General features: G+C 39.8%; 1 protein-coding gene across 1 annotated transcript in view; it reads left to right on the forward strand.

Annotated features, from left to right (window-relative positions):
• The window catches only part of LOC124596563 (kinesin-like protein unc-104), a 334536-nt gene that overhangs the window by 263925 nt on the left and 47440 nt on the right, over positions 1–23171 (forward strand). Inside the window, exons 24-28 of the mRNA XM_047135747.1 lie at positions 5210–5381; positions 20393–20483; positions 20948–21072; positions 21154–21305; positions 21437–21601. Of these exons, the coding sequence (XP_046991703.1) occupies positions 5210–5381; positions 20393–20483; positions 20948–21072; positions 21154–21305; positions 21437–21601 (705 nt within the window). The remainder of the gene's footprint in view (positions 1–5209; positions 5382–20392; positions 20484–20947; positions 21073–21153; positions 21306–21436; positions 21602–23171) is intronic.

Here is a 23171-nt window from a genome sequence, read left to right on the forward strand (position 1 = left end):
GTACATCCTTATATTTGTCCTTTAGCCATCCCTGCTTAGCCATTTTGCACTTCCCGTTAATCTCATTTTTGAGACATTTGTATTCCTTTTCAGCTGCTTCATTTACTGCATTTTTATATTTTCTCCTTTCCTCAATTAAATTCAAGATCTCTTCTGTTACCCAAAGATGTTTACTAGCCATTATCTTTTTAAGTACTTGATCCTCTGTTGCCTTCACTATTTCATCTCTCAAAGCTACCCATTCTTCTTCTACTGTATTCCTTTCCCTGATCTTGTCAATCGTTCCCTAACGCTATCTCTGAAACTCTCCGCAACCTCTGGTTCTTTCAGTTTATGTAGGTCCCATCTCCTTAAATTCCTACCTTTTTGCAGCTTCTTCAGTTTTAATCTACAGTTCATAACCAGTAAATTGTGGTCAGAGTCCACATCTGCCCCTGGAAATGTTTTACAATTTAAAATCTGGTTCCTAAATCTCTGTCTTACCATTATGTAATCTATCTGAAACCTTCCAGTGTCTCCAAGCCTCTTCCATGCATACAACCTCCTTTCATGATTCTTAAACCAAGTGTTAGCTATGATTAAGTTATGTTTTGTGCAAAATTCTACTAGGCGGCTTCCCCCTTTCGTTCCTTATCCCTTGTCCATATCCATATTCACCTACCACTTTTCCTTCTCTTCCTTTTCCTACAGTTGAATTCCAGTCTTCCAATGACTATTAAATTTTCATCTCCCTTAACTATCTGAATACTTTCTTTTATCACATCATACATTTCTTCGATCTCTTCATCATCTGTGGAGCTGGTTGGCATATAAACTTGTACTACTGTGGTAGGCATGGGCTTTCTGCCTATCTTGGCTACTATAATGCGTTCACTATGCTGTTAATAGTAGCTTATCTGCATTCCTATTTTTTTTATTCATTATTAAACCTACTCGTGCATTACCATTATTTGATTTTGTATTTATAACACTGTATTCATCTGACCAGAAGTAAGTTCCTCTTGCCACCAAACTTCACTAATTCCCACTACACGTAACTTCATCCAATCCATTTCACTTTTTTAATTTTCTGACCTACCTACCTGATTAAGGGCTCTGACATTCCACACTGCGATCCGTAGAACAGACTACTTTACATCCAGAATATTTTACCCAAGAAGACGGCTGTAATTTCCCCATGCTTTCAGCCGTTCACAACACCAGCACAGCAAAGCTGTTTTGGTTGATGTTACAAGACCAGATCAGTCAAACATCCAGACTGTTGCCCTGCAACTACTGAAAAGGCTGCTGCCCCTCTTCAGGAACCACACATTTGTCTGGCCTCTCAACAGATACCCCTCCATTGTGGTTGCACCTACAGTATGGCTATCTGTATTGCTGAGGTATGCAAGGCTTCCCACCAACAGCAAGGTCCATGGTTCATGAGGGGAAACAGAAAGAAAAATGGTTTAAGTGTTGTTGACAATTGTGCAACTAAGAGCAAGAATGAAGAAATTTTTAGAAATAAAACAAAAAAGAAAAAGAGTATGATGATATAAATCAGCCAAATTCAAATAATTATAATAATAATAGTAATAGTAATAATAACAACAATAACACAGAAACTGCAGTAAAGCAAACTGATGGCATGAAAGAGAAGGCTGAAAATGTTGGGGTACAATCTCCTTCGAGGAAATAGAATATATGTCAAGCACAAAAGGTGGCAAAATATGGTGAAATTAAGAGATGAGTTCACAAATCCCACTATTTTGGGTAGATAACACAGGCAAATGGGATAGAGAAAGCAACTCATACACAGAGAAATCAAAAGATCGTTAGACTCTTCTGGAAGACTGGAAATACCTACAATCAACCATGCCTATCACATAATGCAAAACTAAGACATTACAATGCAGTCATCAAGCTAGAAACTATGTAGGCACCAGAAGCATTGCTTGTGGATTGGAAGGGTGCACTAAAATATATCAAGAATCTAGAGATAAAAATCAGCAGATAAATCGTAGGACCCAGGAAGACAGAAGAAGGCTACAGATTGTGTAGTAGACAAGAGACCAAGCAGATATCTAAATACTACATTATACGAAGAAATGTTGACTGAAATTTTATGGACATATCAGGATAACATCTGACAAACTAGAAAGATCTTGGAGTACACATAAAGCAGTAAGAACATGTAGTGAATCACCGAAATGAGAAACAATCTGAAGGATGCTGGCATAAGAAGTTAACATATACAAGTCAAAAGTCAGACAAACTTTCACCCACAAAGCACTCAGGTGAAAAGTGATCCAAGAGGTCAAGAAATTCAAGAGAGGAACAACTGGGTCGGAAAAAGAAAGAAAATGTGTAGTGGAAAGATGAAAGCACCTGAGAAAATCTCCCATCAAGTAGACACTTCATATGGTCCTCTAGTGGCTTGTATGTGTGTAATAATAATAATAATAAGAAGAAGAAGAAGAAGAAGAAGAAGAAGGAGGAGAAGAAAAAGAAGAATAAGAATAATTGTTTGCAATTGTTTGAGAAAAATGAAAACTGAAATTGTACAGTGGCACACATAAGAAACTAGAATTTGAAACCAGTCTATTAGGTTGGTGGGTTAGTTTGTAGCGTTTTTGTTTTGCATGTTGGTATTCCAATTGCTGTGGGTTTATTTATCAGTTGTCATTTTTTGTTTGTAGTTCACTGTTGTTATCTGAGTTGACATTTTGTCATTTGGAGCTGTGGGCGCTAGAAAATGGAGTGCCAAGTGGAGAAATGGAACATTTCTGACATATTCTTGTGTTTGAGTTCAGTATAGGGATGACAGCAGTGGAGGCAGCCACAAACATTTCCGCCATGTATGGGGATAATACCACTGAATAGAGCATGACAAGAAAATGATTTTCTCATTTTAAGGAGGATTGTTTTGACGTTAGTGTATCTCCACATTCAGGAAGACGTTTGGGGTTTGATGAAGATCACTTTAACTCATTAATCCATAATGATAGATGTCATTGTACTTGAAAAGAAGCAAAGTGATGAACTGTGATCATTCCACATTCTGTGACATTTGCATACAATGGAGAAGATTCAAAAATCGGATGTATGGGTACTGCATGCTCTAAGACAAAAATCAGAGGGTGGCCATATGAACATTATTGGTTGCTTGTCTTCAATTGGCTCATGAACAACACTGATCATTCCTATACTGTATCATTACTGGTGGTGAGAAAGTGTCTTAAGTGTGCTAACATAAGGAAAAGGCAGGAATGGTTGAGCACAAAAAAAGCAGTAACTCCCCATATTAGGTGGACCGTATATCGTGGCGATCTGCCATGACTGTAAACAAACGAGAACTTAGGCAGCCTGAGGGAAGAGGAGCAGTGCAAAGGAGTAAGCCCTGCCTCCCTCTCGAACAACTGTCATCCTACATCCGTGTTCTGTGCTTCCATAAAAGCATAATGGTCATAGGGATCACTGTGATTCATTTTGTTGTGGTGAGAGCCGCATTTGAATCCCTTTATGCATCAGGATTAGTCTCTTCACTCATTTAAAAATGAGGAATAAAAACAAGCAATTCACAACACAAAGAAAACTGGAGTACACAAAGCATTTGGTAGTGGCTACAGTGCAGTTGTATGCTGTAGTTGGCGGTGGTGGTTCAGGCCTGACCTCTACCAGTATCTCATGCAACAATAGTTCAAATTACTCTCCACCTGAAACTGCCATGATGTAGTGTCTGCACAATACAAAGACCTGCACACATCCACAAAAGATAACATGATGCATCTGGTGGAAAAGCAATGGTGTGGTGTGCTACGAATTGCTTTCCTGAGGTGTAACTGTTATAGCAAGAACAAACGCGATTTAAGGAACATAGTATAACAGAGCCAATGTACGATACAGTGAAGTACATGTTGCACACAGCACTGAGCACATTGAATGGACAACAGTAATACAGGTTACAGAATATGACAAACACTCATTTGCAATCACTTAAATAATATTGTTTCTCTGGTGGCTCACCAGAGCGCACCACGTGGCCAACCCAGGTGGTCTCAATAAGTGGGCCTGTGAACTGTATGGATGCACAATCTCTGAAATCACACACATCATGAGTGAAGGTACATCATAACCATCATTGCTGATATTTATTGTCAACAACTGAGATGCCTTTCAGATGCAATCCAAGCATGACATCCAGGAAGACTTGTGAAGTGGTGCCACTCAACAATAATGCCTGCCCACATTCTTCTAGACTGATAAAAAACTCTATATAGGAATTGTGTTGGGAAGTCTTTCTGTACTTACCTTTTTTACCTGATCTTTTACCCTCAGATTTTCACCATTTATGTTCTCTATTGAACAACTCTCAAGGAACTTCTTTTGTGAAGACAATGTGCTCCAACGAGTTCTTCACCTCAAAACTGTGTGATTTCTAGACAGCCAGGGAATCAAAAAGTTAGCCCAGCATTGGCGGACAGTTGTAAATAGTGAAGGAGAATATATTGTTGATGACTAAAACCTCTGTTAAGTGTGTCTATTGTGTTTATTAATCTTACAGAAGAATGCTATGAACTTACACGTCAACCTAATATTAAAGCTGGCCATTGGACAGATGGAGGTCAACGTTATCCACCAGGCCTCAACCTCCGCTAATTTCAAGTTGCCGCCACTCATACCTCACCTGTCATTCAACAACATCTTTGCCACTGTACTTCTGCCTCGACTGACATCTCTACCCAAACTCTTTGCCTAACAAATGTCAGCTTGTGTCTGTGTACGTGCGGATGGATATGTGTGTGCGTGCGCGAGTGTATACCTGTCCTTTTTCCCCCCTAAGGTAAGTCTTTCCACTCCCGGGATTGGAATGATTCCTTACCCTCTCCCTTAAAACCCACATCCTTTCGTCTTTCCCTCTCCTTCCCTCTTTCCTGATGAAGCAACCGTTGGTTGCGAAAGCTTGAATTTTATGTGTATGTTTGTGTTTGTTTGTGTGTCTATCAACATGCCAGCGCTTTCGTTTGGTAAGTTACATCATCTTTGTTTTTAGATATATTTTTCCCACGTGGAATGTTTCCCTCTATTATATTCATAATATTAAACTCCTATAGAGATAGTGATTTGAATTCCTAGTGCAACTTGTTAGGTTATTTTATTTCTATTTACAGGTATTTGACACTCGTTATTTTGAAATTTCCATTTATGCTCTGTGTATTTTGTCTTTCAGACCTTGATGGTGATGCAGATAGTGGTCGTGGTGATAGCTCTGTATCATCAGATATTAAAGAGGAAGACCTCCCAGAACATCTACAAATAGGGAAGGAATTTAAATTTAGGGTCACAGTACTGCAAGCTGTCGACATCTCTACGGAATATGCTGATATTTTCTGTCAGTTCAAGTGAGTGTCCTAGCTTGTCACTTAATTCATTTTACACTGGAATAGAGCAGAAATCTCAACTGTGCACCAAGCAGCTCCCGTTGTTTATACATTCTGTTGAAAATTTATTGTGGTTGAATTTCAAGTCTTTGTGGATGATAAAATGTTGGACAAATGACATCCATTATTGCTACTAATATAGTTATTGGAATGTCTATACAGTGTCTTCAACCATACAAGCTTTATCAAGAAGAAAATATTTTATTACATTTTACTCTATAGTTCTTCAATACCAGGTTGGAAAATAGTGAGAACAGTGCATTTTCTCAGTTATAGGATACAGAGTATGCCCAAAACATAAGTATCTGGTAATTCATTTTCCTCTTGAGGGTGTGCATTAGGTATATATCCTGAGATATAAAACTGGAGTGAATATTGACATAAGAGAAGAGATGAATTATTTTTTAAGAAAAAGTTTCAGAAGTATAGGTGTGATTATTTTCACTAATTTAAACAAAGCTTTTGACCATTCTTCATGGAGTTAACCATTACACATATGTGAACATCGAAAACTTCATAAAATTGTAATCTGTCCCTCTAAATTACTGAAGAAACTGTGCAGGTAAAATATCATAGCCAAATATCACAGCAATAAAAGGAAGCTCTACTTTACACACTTGAAAGGAGCAGAAGCAAAAGCAGTTGCAGATTTTTTAAAGTAATGACTGAGAGTAGATGTAATTTACAGCACAGAATGGGACTGATACGTTAAAATACAAAGAAGTTTTGCTTACCAAGCACAATGAATCAACAGATACCATAGACATTTGACTTACAGCCTTTCCTAATCCAGCTCCCCTCCTCTTCTTCGTAAGAGTAGGTGGGTACCAGGAAGCAGTAACATGCTGTACAGCAAATACAAGGAGCAGAACAGTGAGCAAATGATACAGAATGAAAGGAACCAAGCTGGCTAGATAGTTAAATAGGTATTGTTATGTATTTAGTCTGTTGTACGCAGTAATGTGCATCAAAAGGGTGCCACCTTCCAGGCACTCTAGTTGTGGTGCCACACTGAGTTCTAATATATTGCATGTAGGTGACACTCACAAAAGGACCAATTTCTGCTTCTGCTACAAGATTGTCAGAGCATCATGATTGTCCACAACTAATGATATCAGTTGCCACAATGTACGCTGATATCCTGATCTATTTTTGTGTTAACCGATGCAAGGTTATATTGCCAATCACAGTATTAATAGCAACAAAAGGTGACTTCCACTTAGTTCATGCAACAGTTCAAAGCCAGTTCAGTCCAGTTCACATCTGTCTCAAAAAAATCCGAGTGCCTAAAGGTCTACAGTTCCTGTCCATGTCAGTCGACGCTATCTTCAGTTTCACATACAAGTACGTACGAGTAATTGTCAATCTGATCAATGACAAATGTTAAATGAAATTATTAGTCAGTAACAGAATTGAGTGCTGTCAAATGGAACAGTTGTGCTAAACACTTTTAGAGTAGATAGTATCCCCAATACATTAGGCTAGGCAACATGGACATTGAATACCAAGCCACCATGTGTCAACACTAAAAGCTGAGTATTACTTTTGTACACAGACTTAATAAATGTTTACTCCTTGCCTATTTTGGTTGTCCAATGTATGTATGTTTTAAAGTCTTCCATTTTCATAAAGATGCAAAGTGTGCATGTCAGCGAACTTGCAGTGCAGCTAAATATCAGCAGCTGGAAGTTTGCTGCCTGCTACCTGTGATGTTTTGCACCATAAAGTTGTGATCAATACAACAGGCATCTTCTACATTGCAAAGAATACTCTGCTACAGTATTTGCCATGCAATGCAGTCATTCGCTGGCCTATATTAACACTTCTACTGTCAATGACCTGAAGACTAGTTTGAACACCAGAGTGCTTCACTAGGCATAGTCCTACAGAAGGAGGTGTGCTGCTGCCTTCTTCTGAACTTAACATTAACTCTAAACCATGGGGCAGCATTTTTCATATTAACGAACACCAGAAAAGAATCAAATGCCCAATTATAAAACAGCTTCAAATGCCTGATTTCTTTACATATGAGTTAATGTTTTAAAAATATTTGATGATAGGCTTGTAAGGGAGAAAAAGTGTAGAAAAGGTTTGAAATTATACTTAAAAAGTTCATTGGAAGTCACTAAGGACTATCATTATGAGACACTTAATAAATACAGTGTCGGTAATTTGAACTCCATTTTAAGCAGAATCAAATTTTTCACATGTCATTGTTTATGACATATCTCCTGAACTATCGTATGATAATGTACTTACATTCAGTAATGCATATAGATACTTTCTGTAAAGCGTGTTGTGAGTAGAGTTAGTGGTAAAGTAGTAATAAATTAAATGGCATGCCTAATGTTGAAGTTTTACTGTGCACCATTTTATGCAGAAGCTAGTTTTTCATGCATCTAAATGTCTATGATGCCACACCTCCAGAACTGTGTCATACAGTGATATAATTTTGGAAGTACATTCTGTGCTATATGTGGATCCTGTCAGCAAACTGCATTGCACATAGTCATAGTGAAGAAATAATAAATTAAAATGTTATTTCTGATGCTGAAGTTTTACTGCTTGAAGTAAGTGATAACTTGTTTTTTTCCTTTCATCATTTTGTGGGGATGTCAGTGAGGAAAGATTTTGTAAAAAATTTGAAATTATGTGTAAAGTTTGTTGGCTGTCACTAAGTGCTCTTATTCTCAAATACTGGATGAATAAGGTCTGTGGCCTTCAGGAGCTTAGCATTCATTTGCTTGGCAACCCCTGGGTTTCAGAGCTGGGAACTGATAAGTGCCGCCAACCCCTATCACTGTAAGCTCTCGGCATGCTTCAGCAACCACCGTGCAGTGTGTCGGTGGAATATTGTGTGTCTCAGGGAATGGGGATCTCGGCTTGACCACCCAGATTAGCGAGGAATGAAAAACCTGTATAAAAAGCCTCAATCTCAAGGTGTGGTCCATGCCAATGGGATACATATGTACATGGGCAGGGAAGGGGGAGGGAAGGTTATTGGATTCTGATTGCAGTGACAATGTACAGGAGGTCGAGCAGTCAGGACATGTGAGTGGGTATCCAGGACTGCCGTTAAATGACAGAACAGGAAATTAGGTAAAATAAAGAGAATGTATTTCAGTGTACAGTATACAAAGTGTGCGCCTAGGGTCGGAAGTTACCAGGTTTAGGCCAGTCTAGGAGGTTGAACAACTAATTGAAGTGGGCAACGGAAAGGGAGGCGGTTCATGTTAATTGATATTGGTGGCCAGTCATGGAATGCAGAGCCAGTGGCTCTGCCTCCCGCAAAAGACGTCTGTTCTGCTTGAGGTCCGTATCACATGAGAGACAGGCAACTGTGTTTTGCAATGCAGAATCCTCCAGTGTCCATGTGAGCTGTATCCCATGCATGCTATTGGCTAAAACCGATGGCAAGAATTTGCTAGTGATCTCACCAGAGGGCTGAGGGCATCTCTTGTCAGTACCTTTAACTGGACAGAACTCCCTCAGTTCTGAAAGACAGAAACTTGTCATGTAGGCACAGCTGAAGTTTCTCTGGCAGAAAACTTGTAAAGATGTGACTGGGCTTTTGAAATAAAATTTTTTAACCAATTTCCTAAAATATTCCTTGACTGGCTGCCACTGTGTACACAAGGCTGTTGAGGTTGAACAGTCATTAGCAGGCAAACTCTGGGGAACCTGCCACACCTCAGTTGTGTAAGGCTTACTCAGGCATGTGGGGCTCTCTTTGAGTGGACTGTTATTTCCCTAGCTGCTCATGGGACCAAAATGGATCCTCAGAAATGTTCTTATCCTCCTCCCAGCAGAAAGGGTGGGCCAATGATAGGTACCAACACCCATTCAAGTAAGAGGGCTCGTGTAGCCAGTTTTCCTGACTCATGAGCGAAATCTTTGAGTTTTAGGTCTAGTAACAGAACACATGTGCCAGTCAGAATGTGTTTTTAATTGTCAAAAGGAAAGAGGACAGCTTTGAGAAAGTTTCACCTTTCTTTTTTAAAAGAGGGCTAGAATGCATTGCTGACAGTTTAAAATGTGTTAAGCAATTGCATAATGGGACACTGCTGGAGGAAACCACTAGTTCCCAACAAGGTAAGAATCTACATAATGCACAATGCCTTGATGAATATGCCATTAAAACTGAGCTGCACACCACCTTGAATTACAGCAAAGGTGTTTTGATGTGCAGGGATCTGGCAGACATTCCCAAGGATGAACTGAAAGATGAATGGGCTCCAAAAGGAATAGTTGACATGCAAAATACGAGTATGATGAAGAGGGTGGATTGGGATCTTGTAAATTCTGACTCCTTTCTCCTGATGTTTAATAGCACGAAACTTTCTGAGCATGTTAAGGCAAGTTTCCTCTGCCTAAGTGTGCGGCCTTATGTACCCAACCCAGTGCAGTGTTTCAAATGCCAGCGCATTGGGCACAATACTGTTGGGTGCCAAGGAGAAGCTACTTATGGCAAATGTGGTAAGACCACCCATGAAGGTGTCCCTTGTTCATCTTCACTGAAGAGTGTGAATTGCTCTGGAGCTCACCCTGTCTGGAGCCGGCACTGCAATGTGTATCTGCAAGAACGTTAAATACAAGAGCTTAAAACTATGCACCACATCCTATATAATGAGGCCAAAACAATGTAGAAAGCCATGCCCAACAGTTGCTACCTCCTTCAGTTTGGTTGTTAACCAGCCAGTGCAGAAAGTTGACGCTGCTACACAAACAGAGGCTGCTAGCGTCAGCACTAGTACCTGCACTTGTTCATGAACTTGTGCTGCTTCTGTCATTTCTAAGCCTGTCCCTCTGCCCAGAACTTCAGAAAAAGACATGATTGCTGACATTGTGGAGCTCCGTGCTCCTGCAAAGATTTCGTCTGGTACGCTGTCCAGTGCTGCCACAACCACAGCCACAGTTGTGGCTGCGAGCTCTACACAAGGCAAAATGTCCACCACAGGTAGAATCGTCGCCAACCTTTCTGACATCTGTCTTGATTCTTCTTTAGAGGCTATGGAACTTGATGTTGGACTGGGGCGATCCCCTCGCCCCAAGATTGAGCCTCCATCTGTTGTTGGCTCCCCTCCACAGCTGAAAGTCAGGATCAAAGTGCTACACCCTTGATAGGTGGCTCTCATCCTCCAATGGAATCTTAATGGGCTCAGGACACATGTGCAGGAGCTGAAGTTCCTGACACAGAATGCCCCCTGTGCATGTGTTTGCAGGAAACGAATTTTAAGGCATCTGCTGCCCCTGTCCAATGGGACTGTACACCCTATAGCAAGGATGACCTGACAAGGGAAAGGGCCAAGGGAGGGGTTGCCGTGTTTCTCAAAAATGTGAACCATTCCTCTGCTCTTCCCCTGGCTACTGACCAGCAAGCAGTTGCAGTTAAAATTCATGCAGCTTGACATTCATGCACGCGGCAGAGGATTACAGCTTCCTCTCTGTATTTACGAGGGCAGTTCAATAAGTAATGCAACACATTTTTTTTCTCGGCCAATTTTGGCTGAAAAAACCGGAAATTTCTTGTGGAATATTTTCAAACATTCCCGCTTCGTCTCGTATAGTTTTATTGACTTCCAACAGGTGGCAGCGCTGTACAGAGCTGTTAAAATGGCGTCTGTAAGGGATGTGCGTTGCAAACAACGGGCAGTGATCGAGTTTCTTTTGGCGGAAAACCAGGGCATTTCAGATATTCATAGGCACTTGCAGAATGTCTACGGTGATCTGGCAGTGGACAAAAACACGGTGAGTCATTGGGCAAAGCGTGTGTCATCATCGCCGCAAGGTCAAGCAAGACTGTCTGATCTCCCGCGTGCGGGCCAGCCGTGCACAGCTGTGACTCCTGCAATGGCGGAGCGAGTGAACACACTCGTTCGAGATGATCGACGGATCACCATCTAACAACTCGGTGCTCAGCTTGACATCTCTGTTGGTAGTGCTGTCACAATTGTTCACCAGTTGGGATATTCAAAGGTTTGTTCCCGCTGGGTCCCTCGTTGTCTAACCGAACACCATAAAGAGCAAAGGAGAACCATCTGTGCGGAATTGCTTGCTCGTCATGTGGCTGAGGGTGACAATTTCTTGTCAAAGACTGTTACAGGCGATGAAACATGGGTTCATCACTTCGAACCTGAAACAAAACGGCAATCAATGGAGTGGCGCCACACCCACTCCCCTACCAAGAAAAGTTTAAAGCCATACCCTCAGCTGGTAAAGTCATGGTTACAGTCTTCTGGGACGCTGAAGGGGTTATTCTGTTCGATGTCCTTCCCCATGGTCAAACGATCAACTCTGAAGTGTATTGTGCTACTCTTCAGAAATTGAAGAAACAACTTCAGCGTGTTCGTAGGCACAAAAATCTGAACGAACTTCTCCTTCTTCATGACAATGCAAGACCTCACACAAGTCTTCGCACCCGAGAGGAGCTCACAAAACTTCAGTGGACTGTTCTTCCTCATGCACCCTACAGCCCCGATCTCGCACCGTCGGATTTCCATATGTTTGGCCCAATGAAGGACGCAATCCGTGGGAGGCACTACGTGGATGATGAAGAAGTTATTGATGCAGTACGATGTTGGCTCCGACAGCGACCAGTGGAATGGTACCGTGCAGGCATACAGGCCCTCATTTCAAGGTGGCATAAGGCCGTAGCATTGAATGGAGATTACGTTGAAAAATAGTGTTGTGTAGCTAAAAGATTGGGGAATAACCTGGTGTATTTCAATACTGAATAAAACAACCCCTGTTTCAGAAAAAAAATGTGCTGCATTACTTATTGAACTGCCCTTGTACCTCTGCTGGATGCAGTAGACTCTGAGGCTCTCACAGATCTTATGGAACAAATTCCCCGACCATTTCTCTTCCTGAGAGTCTTCAGTGCCTATCATGTCCTGTGGGGTGTGACTTCTACTTGCTCATGGGGTCAGGTTTTGGAGAGCCTCCTGACACTCATTTCTGTGGTGCTGCTTTGTCATTCTCAGCCACTGACCTATCTCTCTGCTTCCAATAATAAAATACCAACAGCCGTTATTTTGGTTTTATTTGTTAGGCAACCAGTTTCGACATTACATTATGCCATCTTCAGACCTATACAGTAAAGGTTACAAAAGAGCAATAAATACACAGAAGAAAGCCAGAGAGTATTATCTAAATAAAGCAAGTGTTACATACTAATTTACATAATTAAAATCTACATTTTCCAACATAATATGTACTATCAGGAATTAACCAATTATTCATGCATAATGTGAAAACATCAGTAACCTAACAGAAGTAATCATAAAACAGAAGTGTCAAAGTAATGCAACCATCAGTCTTGTACATCCATTGTCTGCAAATATGTATGGATATTTGTGACAAGACATTGTCGTTTCCCTCCCCCCCCCCCCCCCTCCCCCCCAAGAAGTGTCTTGTCACAAATACCCACTGTTCTGATACCTCTCCTGAAACCAGGAAAGGACCGTACTTTGCCCAATAGTTACAGGAGTATTGCCTTAATGAGCTGCATAGGAAAAACCTTGCAGCAAATGGTTAACTGTTGTCTGGTGTATCTGTTATATGCTATCTTGCGGGCACTGCAGCAGCTGAGACTTTCTTCCAGTGCCAAATTTCTTGTCTGTTCAGATTCTCTGATCGCCCTTTACTATCTCAACATTTGTACCCAGCAGATAAAGTCATCCAGAATATCCAGGATGCCCTCCTCCAACTACAACGCCTGGGGAAGGAGGTGTCTCCCTGCTGGGTACCTGGGCACGTGGGAATTTCGGGGAACGAAAGGGCAGTTCGAGCAGCCAAGGAGGCGTGTCATGATCACCAGCTATTTCAGTGTGCCACCCTTCTGCGTGTTACCACCTCGTTGTTGAGATACAAAGTCCTGCATGAATGGGAAGATGAGAGGCTGGAAGTGGCTGACAACAAGCTCCGTGTCGTAAAGCCCACAACTCGGCCATTGCATACTTCCTTCCAGCCAAGTCGATGGGACGAAGTCTTTCTTACCCGTCTTCACATAGATCACAGGCCCATGACACATGGATTCTCACTCCAGTGAGAGGACCCTCCAATATGTGGTGCTTGTGCCTGTAGATCACTGTGTGTCACGTTTTATTGTTCTGCATTTTATTTGCTGACCATTGAACTACAGCAGATTTGCCAATGGCTCTGCCCTCCATTTCGAGCAATGTTCTAAGAAATGTGGTTCAAATTTTAAAGTTTTGTGAATTGTCCAACATTTTTAACAAGATTTTAGGCAGATGTTTTTTAATGTGTCAACAGGGTGACTGGCTCACCCAATTTTTTTGTAAGAGGTCAGCCAGTCACATTTCTCTGTGCTTTTCTTTTAGCTCTTCTGTATTTTAATTTAATGTATAGCTGCTTTTCCTTCTAATTGGTTTTAGTGCTTGTGAGACAGAGTGACTTTGTGGTCATTTCAAGTGCATGAGGTTACAGTAGTTTTAGTCTATCTCCACATTAAGCGCAAGGGCACTGATGACCTCACTGTTACGCACCCATAAGATACACACATAACACACACACACACACACACACACACACACACACAGGTACAACTCACACACACTGAAGTCTGGGTATTTGTGTGCTTTCAGCTATGCTGCCTCTAGAAAAACACACTGACTCTTACTATAATACTTGTTATATTATGTTAAACTTTTAACATATGATTATACCACTTAATGAGTGGATTACTACAGCATTTTAAATTTGGTTAATAATTACAGGAAATATTTAAAGTGAAATTTTTGTTGCCCGTGGAAGCCATTAGGTAGGCAACCTGCAACTGGGTTGTGTTCTGGAATAGTTGCTTAGTAATGTAGACTGCCAGAGGGGAAAGAAATTGAGCTAGTTTGCATACATTTCTTCTGAGTCTTATTATGTTGTCACCCATTATTTCATTAAATAACTGAAATATTATATCCCACAAGCCTTAAGGTAACTTGATTTTTGCACTAATAGTGCTGCCTCAGGATACTTTCCGCTTAGGAACATTTCTTACACAGAATTCATAAAGTTTAATTTTAAAAACTTACTAAAGTTTTTGAGTAATTATAACTGTTGGTAAGGGCCAGTAATCAGTAGGAATGAAAGTGATCAAACATGTTCCAGAGTTAAAAAAGATAAAGCATAAGCTCAAACATTTACATTGAGAAGTAAATACTTTGTAACACACCCTTATCTTCCTAAATAAGTAGTCCATGTTCAGAGATTGCATCAGCAAGATGATTTGTAGTCTCTGTCTCTTGGGTTTTGAGAACTCATCAGTTGATTAACAACAAAAGCACTGTGATGCAAACACTAGTCATTTTATTAATATTTTTTGTGACAAAATTCCATATAATGTTTCACTAAACAACAGTTCAAGAAATAAGCAACTTTCCTATGAAGGTTTGCAAGGCACATGCTGTGGGAAATGATTCTAACATTAAACCGAAATCATGCCAGGCCAAGACAACAGTTGGGAAATTTAAGACAAGAGAGCTGAAATGGAAGTGACACTGGCACACAGTGCCAGTTGCCAGCTGTATACTCCTACATTTACTTCCTACATATCTGATACAAATCAATATGATCTTCTATACTAGATTCTACATCTACATTATATTCTGCAAATCGCTGTGAACTGCATGGCAGAGTGTACCAGTTATTACCGCTTCTTCCAATTCCATTCACGTATTGAGTGTGGGAAGAGTAATTGTTTAAATACCTCTGTCTGCACTGTAATTAAACTTATCTTGTTCTCACAATCTCTATGTGAGTGATAAGTAGGGAGTTGTTGTAGTATATTCATAGAATCATCATTTAAAGCTGGTTCTCGAAACTTTGTATGAAGGCTTTCTCAGGATAGTTTACATCTATCTTTAAAAGTCTGCCAGTTCGAGTTTCTGCATGATCCCTATGACACTGTCCAAAGGGTCAAACAAAAGTGTGACCATTCTTGCTACCCTTCTTTGTATATGGTGAATCCGTTAGTCCTATTTGGTACAGGTCCCACACACTTGGGCAGTATTCCAGAATGGGTCACATGAGTGATTTGTAAGCAATCTCCTTTGTAGACTAATTGCATTTTGCCAGTATTCTACCGATAAACCAAAGTCCACCAGCTGCTTTACCCATGACTGAGCCTATATTTTATATCCTTATAACGTGTGACATCAGTTATTTGTGGGAGTTGGCCAATTCCAACTGTGAGCCGTTGATATTATAGTCATACGATACTACATTTTTTGTTATGTGGAATGCACAATTTTACCATATCTGAACAATTAAACAAATTGACAATTTTTGCACCACTTTAAAATCTTGTCAAGTTCTGACTGAATATTTATGCACCTTCTTTCAGACAGTACTTCACCATAGACAATAGCAAGGGTCCCAACAAATTTCCATGAGGCACACCCAAAGTTACTTTAACATATAACAATGATTTTTCATCCGAAATAACGTTATGTCCCTCCCCACCGAAAATCCTTTGTTTGATACCTGTATGTTCGCACTTTTGACAATAAACAAAGATCTGATACTGAATCAAATGCTTTTTGCAAATCAAGAAATACTGCATTTACCTGACTGCCTTTGTCCAAAGCTTTAAGTATGTCATGTGAGAAAAATGCGAGTTCGGCTTCACATGATCGATCTGAGATTCTACACCAAATCAGTTTCATGTGTCATCATTCCTGTAACATCAAGCAAGCCCTACATCAGAAATACAAAGTGTTTCACAAATCTAACGAATATTTACACAATATTTTGTAACACCAAAGGCCAATTTTCAGTATCATTCAGTGGGTCAAAATTGTATTTAGGGACCATTATAGATTGCCAGTTCTCTTTGCATGCAAATCTTGTTTGTAATATACTGACTGAATTGTTTGGACATGGGAAGAGATAGGCTAAAACATTACAAAAACTAAAATCAGTATGAAAATGTCAAAATCAAAGCTAAACAGAATGTGGTTCATACACACATTAAAAGATGTCATTTTAATCGTAGCTTACAAATCTGAACATGGATTTTTCGAGGACACAGTTTCCCGTAAGTTATCAATGAATATGTATTAATTTTTCAATAAATTGATATTAATTAGAACAGTGGCATTGTAAAAGATGAATTACCTGTATTGAGATATTTTGACCTTGTATATTGACTGTGACACTTTGGTGGCTCTTCAGGTCAAGCAGTACATTAATATCAGGCTTTCCAGAGGTAGTTCTTGGAAGCTATCATCCACAAAACTTATTATGTCACTGTGAATAAGAGGCAGTTCTGAATTCCAGTAACGTTAGTAATATTGGAGATAATTTCTAACAGAGACACTAAATACGAAAACTTGAATCCCATAAACAATGCTGATATATACAAGTAAAAAGATTGATATGGAAACAGAGAGATAATTTCGAGCAGTTTTATGAAGTAAATGAAACACTACCTTTCACAACATGATTTGGACTCCAAGACCACGGCCTCATTCCCAACTTCATCCTAAGTCACAACAACTTCTCCTTTGAATGGAACATATACAAACAAATACACAGCCCAGCCTCATGAGAACCCACATTACACCCTCCTATACCAAACTGTTTATGGCCCATCTAAAAAAGAGCTTCCTAGCCTTCCTAAAAGACAAACCCCTTTTTTGGTTCAGGTTCATTGAGAACATCTTCATGATCTGGACTCAGGGCCAAGACACCCTATCCTCATCCCTTTATGGCCTCAGTACCTTCTCTCCCATATACCGCACCTGGTCCTTGTCAACTCAGTGTACCACCTTCCTGGACATCCATCTCCTCCTCTCTGATGGCCCCATCCACATCTTTGTCCATATTAAACCCACCAACCATGAACAGTACCTGCATTTCTACAGCTGCCATCCCTTCCACACCAAAAAATTCCACCTGTACAGCCTGGCCACCCGGGGACAGCATACCTGCAGTGACAAGAGCTCCCATGCCCAGTATCTGAGTGTCTCACAAAGACCTTCACAGACAAGCCCTATCCCCCAGACTTAGTCCATAAACATCTGTGTCATTTTCTCACACACTCCCAGTTCTCCCACCACCCCAGAATCAGCTACAAAGTAGTGCCCCCTTCATCACCCAATACCAATCCAGACTGGAACAACTGCGACACCCTTCGTCAGAGCTTTGATAACATATCATCATACATTGAAAAGAGGTGCATCCTAGCCAAGATTCTTCGCATGCCTCCTAAAGTGGTGTTCTGTCGCCCACCCAACCTCCACAAATCCCTAGTCCATCCCTGAGCCACTACCAATCCAAACCCCTTGCTACAGGGATCATATCCCTGTGGAAGATACAAGTGCAAGACCTGCCCAATCCACCCACCTAGCATTGCCTACCCCAGTCCAGTCACAGGCTTATTGTACTGCATCAGAAGCCTGGCCACGTGTGAAAGCAGCCATGTCATATACCAGCTCTGCTGCAATCATTAAATGGCATTTTATATTTGTATGACTACGAACCAGCTGGCCACCAGGATGAATAGCTACCATCAGACCGGCCAAAAGCAAAGTAGGCCACCCCGTAGCACAACATGCAGCTGAACATAACACATTTGTTTGTTTTGTAAATAGAAACCACATTTTCTTGCTGTATTGTGTTTCTCCCAGATGCATTTTGCCTTTTTCACTTAAAGGCATCATCTGTGAGAGAGTTCATCCCACTGGTGATGCCTTAAAGTGAAAAAGGTGAAACATGTCTAGGGGAAATAAAATATAGTGCAGCAAGAAATGGTGATTTTTATTTACAAAACAAATATTTCTGTGCTTGCTGAGGAGGATACCTGTGCAAACAAACTCATTATAACATGTTTGGTTTCAGTGGCTGCTTCACAACCTGGGCCATCTGGATCCTCCCCTCGACCATCAGCTTTTCTGAACTGTGTAGAAAGGAGTTATTCTTATAATGCTTTCTCCACTCCTGAAATTATCCCAAACTCAATCTACAGTAACTTACTATCCCCACACACTCCACCCAACAGTTTCTGCCCCCGCTGTCCTATTACATTCTTCCTATTCTCATCCCCCAACCTTCTTTGTGTGCTGCTCTCTGCCAACGCACCTGCCCTTCTTCCCCTTCCCACTCCTCTCCTTTTTCACTCCTTGTCCCCCTCACCTCCCCCCAATCCCTACCTCACAGCCTCCCAACACTGTACCTGTTGTCAGTCTAGTCACTGCATGCTCCGCCAGACAGTGCTTTCTCTCTCCTTATTGTACCCCCATATTCTGTAACCCCCCCCCCCACTCCGCCCCCGTGCCTCCAGATTGTTGCTTCCATTCTATATGACAGTTGTATGCCGTGTATGTGTGTTTGCGTAACTGTCTTTTCATTGCTGCCTGTCACCACGTTATCTTTACCATGGCAGCAGTCTATCAGTTCCTTATGTTATTGTAAATGAAGGTGCCTGTTCTCTTTCACCAGAACTAACTTTTACTATGCAGAAATTTAGGTTGTTATGAACATGGGTCCTTCTTCTTAAACAATGCAGAGTAGTTTCAGAAATGTGTTTTCTGGTGTTTACATACTGTTAGATCAACTCATTCATTTTTCTTAAGGGTGCCATCTGAATGATGTGAAATGTAAAAGCCCACAAAGATAACAGAAAATTATGTAACAGTTATATAACAGTTTTCTCTAGATAATATTAGCAGCACCTAATCAAATAATATGCAGCAGCAGCATTGGATCATGGTAGTGGTGATTGTGATTGTGTTGCTGACAGTAATGATAACAGTACGGGTGGTGTAAGAATCCTTTTCGGGCATAGTTTTTGAGAGCCATTGGAATTGTAGAAACTCAGAACCATCCAGAAATATGTTTGTTAATAAAGTTCTAGTATAATTTTAGATTTTCAAAGTAGTAATTCAAGTGTTGGTGTAACTACTGACAGTAAATCAACATAAGTAAATTTATTACAAACTTTAAAACTTATAAAGAAATTACTCTTCAAAATTAGAACATTTAGTTGTTATTGAAAAGCAAATAATGCTGCTGCTTGTCATTTATTGGACTATTGATTTAGTAAAATATAAGGGTTGTTCAGGAAGTAACCTCTGTTTGGCTGTAAATAAAAAAACTTGCATAGAAAAAAACATTACATACACCTGGAAAATGCAGCTTTGTGCTCTTTTTCAACATAATTAGCATTTAAATTTAAGCATTTGTCATAGTGTTTCAATAATTTCCAAATGCCTTCTCCATAAATTGCTACCACCTGGGCGTGTAGCCAATTTTTCAGGCATTTGGAAGTTAATTATTGTTGAAGCACTGTGATGTAAGCCACTTCTTCATGGGAGCAAACAGATGAAAATCACATGGCACAAAGTCTGGGCTGTATGGGGGATGATAAAAAAAATCCCCTTTGAATTGCTTGAGGCTCAGAAGGCCTACCATTCCTCTCTTCATAATGAATGCTTGTTCTACCACTTTTAAAAAATCAGACCAATTGCTGCAGAATACCTTAACTCATAATATTTGGACCATACACAGTACATGGTTGACAATGAATGTCTGTTGCTGAAATGTCTTGCACTGAAAGACCTCCTACTACTGCTCACACTTCACATTTTGCAGGATTTTTTATTACAGTACTCATGTTTTGGGGTGACAACAAGCAAAATCGTGAATGAATGAGGTTCACACATTCACATCTGGACGCTTATTGAATCAGAGAACATGCAAATATGACAGTTTCAGCACTCTGCGCACAAATACTAGTGCCACACGACTGTAGAACTGTGGCTACTTTCTGAACTGCCCTCATATTCTTGAAGGGTATATCTTTAATTCTAAAAGTGCAAATTTACGTTTTTACTGTTTTACTGCTGTTTCTTTTGATGGTCATTTTGTGCCTTGTTATCTAATATTCCTGAATGTTTTTCATTGTATTGTATTGTATTGTATTGAACCTTCTTATTTTTTTCTTTGATTATATACAGCTTTCTGCATCGACATGATGAAGCATTTTCTACAGAGCCTGTTAAGAATGTTGGAAATGGATGGCCCATTGGATTCTTTCATGTCCAAAATGTTAGTAAAATTTTTTAATTATCTATTGAATGTCAGTAATATCGTATTTCATTTTTTTCATAACAGGCTGAGAATTGTTCATTTGTGTAGGAATATTAATTGAGAAAAAATTTTACATGTGAACTTTTTTCATTCTTCTGCTTCTAATTTGGTGTTTTTTAAGTACTCTTATTTCTCTCTGCATTTTTTTGACTCTTTATATCAATACAGCCATGGTTTTTTTTCTGTTCAGTGCTGATGTTATTGGGTTAATGTTATTATTTGACATGCGGTACTCAGATTAAGATTCTCTATTAGTCATTTGACATAAGTATGTAAAATAGAATTCATCACTACACTCAAGTAATAGTATTAATATTTCTTAATATGAAATTTTGCATAAATAGTTACAATGTTATACTCATATTGTTGAACGATATGATAAGTTTTATGATACTTTTTTACATGATTACAACCTTTTTCAGATAACAGTTACAGTAACAAAATCATTTATAGAATACTTAAAGACACAGCCTATTGTATTTGAAGTTTTTGGCCACTATCAGAAGCACCCACTTCATAGAGATGCAAAGCAGGACGGTGGACAGTTGTAAGTACTTTCACTTGTGAAATGTATAATAAATTCATAATTAGTAGAATTGCTAGTACATCAATAAAATTTATTTTGCAGTGTTCGACAGCCACCAAAGCGTATGCTTCCTCCATCAATACCAATTAGCCAGCCTGTACGGTCGCCAAAATTTGGAGTATTACCATCACCTTGTACTAGTCATGTACATGCCAAGTATGATGTTCTTGTTTGGTTTGAAATTTGTGAATTAGGTAAATATTGTGACTTACATATGTTTGTATGACTAAAGTAGTTATAATAAATATACTTGTACTGATACACTCCAGTTTGTGTTATACTTGTTCAGTTTCAAAATCTCTGAAATTTCTGGTTCTGGTTACAGCACCTAATGGTGAGTATGTGCCAGCAGTTGTGGATCATAGTGATGATCTCCCTTGCCGTGGTCTGTTCTTACTCCACCAAGGTATCCAGCGCCGTATTCGCATTACTATTGTACATGAGCATGCTGCTGAACTTCGATGGAAGGAAGTTAGAGAACTAGTTGTTGGTAAGTTACCCTTTAACGATAATACCTGTTCAATGTTGTGTTTGCAAGAGTATTTGGCAATTTGTACAGTCAAATCAATCACAAGGCAACATGCAGCACTTGCAATGAAAAGGCTTGTTCTGAAATATATACTGTAAACCAAATTTGCCAGATTAAAAGTCGCTTCCCCACATAACAGAAAAAGTAACTATAAAATTATTATCGAAACAGTTCTGGAGTAAGCCTATAGGGAACTTTCACAACAATTTCAGTTTAAAAACAATATATTTCTGCTCAACAGTGTCACACTTCAATATCAGTATTACTGCTCGAAAGGCCTACCATTTCTAATAGTTGTCAGCTGGGTGACTCACATGTAGGATTAACTAACATGTTACAGTCATAATTACATAACGAAATCAATCTACGAGGGTTGAACTTCAATAGTGGCAACTATTTATTTACAGCTCATACAAAATAGATACGTGTTTCAAAGTTTTACTGACCTTCAAAATAATCACCAGCATTGTGTATAACCCATTGCCAGTGATGTGGAACTCGTAGGATACTCTTAGCAGTGTCATTGTGTTTACAGTTCGAGCAGCACGGTTATTGCCTGACGAATTTTGTAGCAGTTCTGAAGCAAATACCATGAAGTGTTTCCTTCAGTTTATAAATCGAGTTGAACTTATGAGGGCTTAAGTCAGGGTAGTGCAGTAGGTGGTATAGCACTTAGCAGCCCCATCAGTCAAGCATATCAGTAACAGCCTGCACTGTACGTGCTTGAGCATTGTCCTGCAAAATGATGGTCAGGTCCTGCAAAAAGCGTCATCACTTCTGTCTCTAAGCTGGTCATAGGTTGTGTTCCAAAAATGAACAGCATAGAGACAGGACCTGACCATCATTTTGCAGGACAATTCTTAAGCACATACAGTGCAGGCTGTTACACTGATATGCTTGACTGATGGGGCTGCTGAGTGCTATACCACCTACTGCACTCCCCTGACTTAAGCTCTCATCACTTCAACTTGATTTATAAACTGAAGGAAACACTTCGCGGCATTTGCTTCAGAACTGCTACAAATTCGTCAGGCAATAGAACACGCTGCTCGAACTGTCAACACAACTGGCACTGTTGAGTATCCTATGACTTCCACATCACTGGCAACAGGTTATACGCAATGCTGGTGACTACCTTGAAGGTCAGTAAAACTTTGAAACACGTATCTATTTTGTATGAGCTGTAAATAAATAGTTGGCACTATTAAAGTTCCAACCCTCGTATATGTAAACTTATACCTTACAAAAATAATACCAACTTACCCGTGATAGTGCAATGACAAGGATGCACAACACACTTAATTTAAATGTCAACACTGGTCACATTGCTGCATATCTAAACTACACTGTTGATTTCACTTGGATTTGCGCACCTGTTCCAAGAAACAGAATTGACAACAATAATGAAACAGGACTCAAATTCACTCATGCACTCACGTCATCACAGCCTAATATCATTCACAATCACACACATATAATAAATGTGAAGTCAAATATTTAAATAATGAGCAGCAACAGTGCAATGATGCAG

This window comes from Schistocerca americana, chromosome 2, assembly GCF_021461395.2.
Source record: "Schistocerca americana isolate TAMUIC-IGC-003095 chromosome 2, iqSchAmer2.1, whole genome shotgun sequence".
NCBI classification, from domain to species: Eukaryota; Metazoa; Arthropoda; class Insecta; order Orthoptera; family Acrididae; genus Schistocerca; species Schistocerca americana.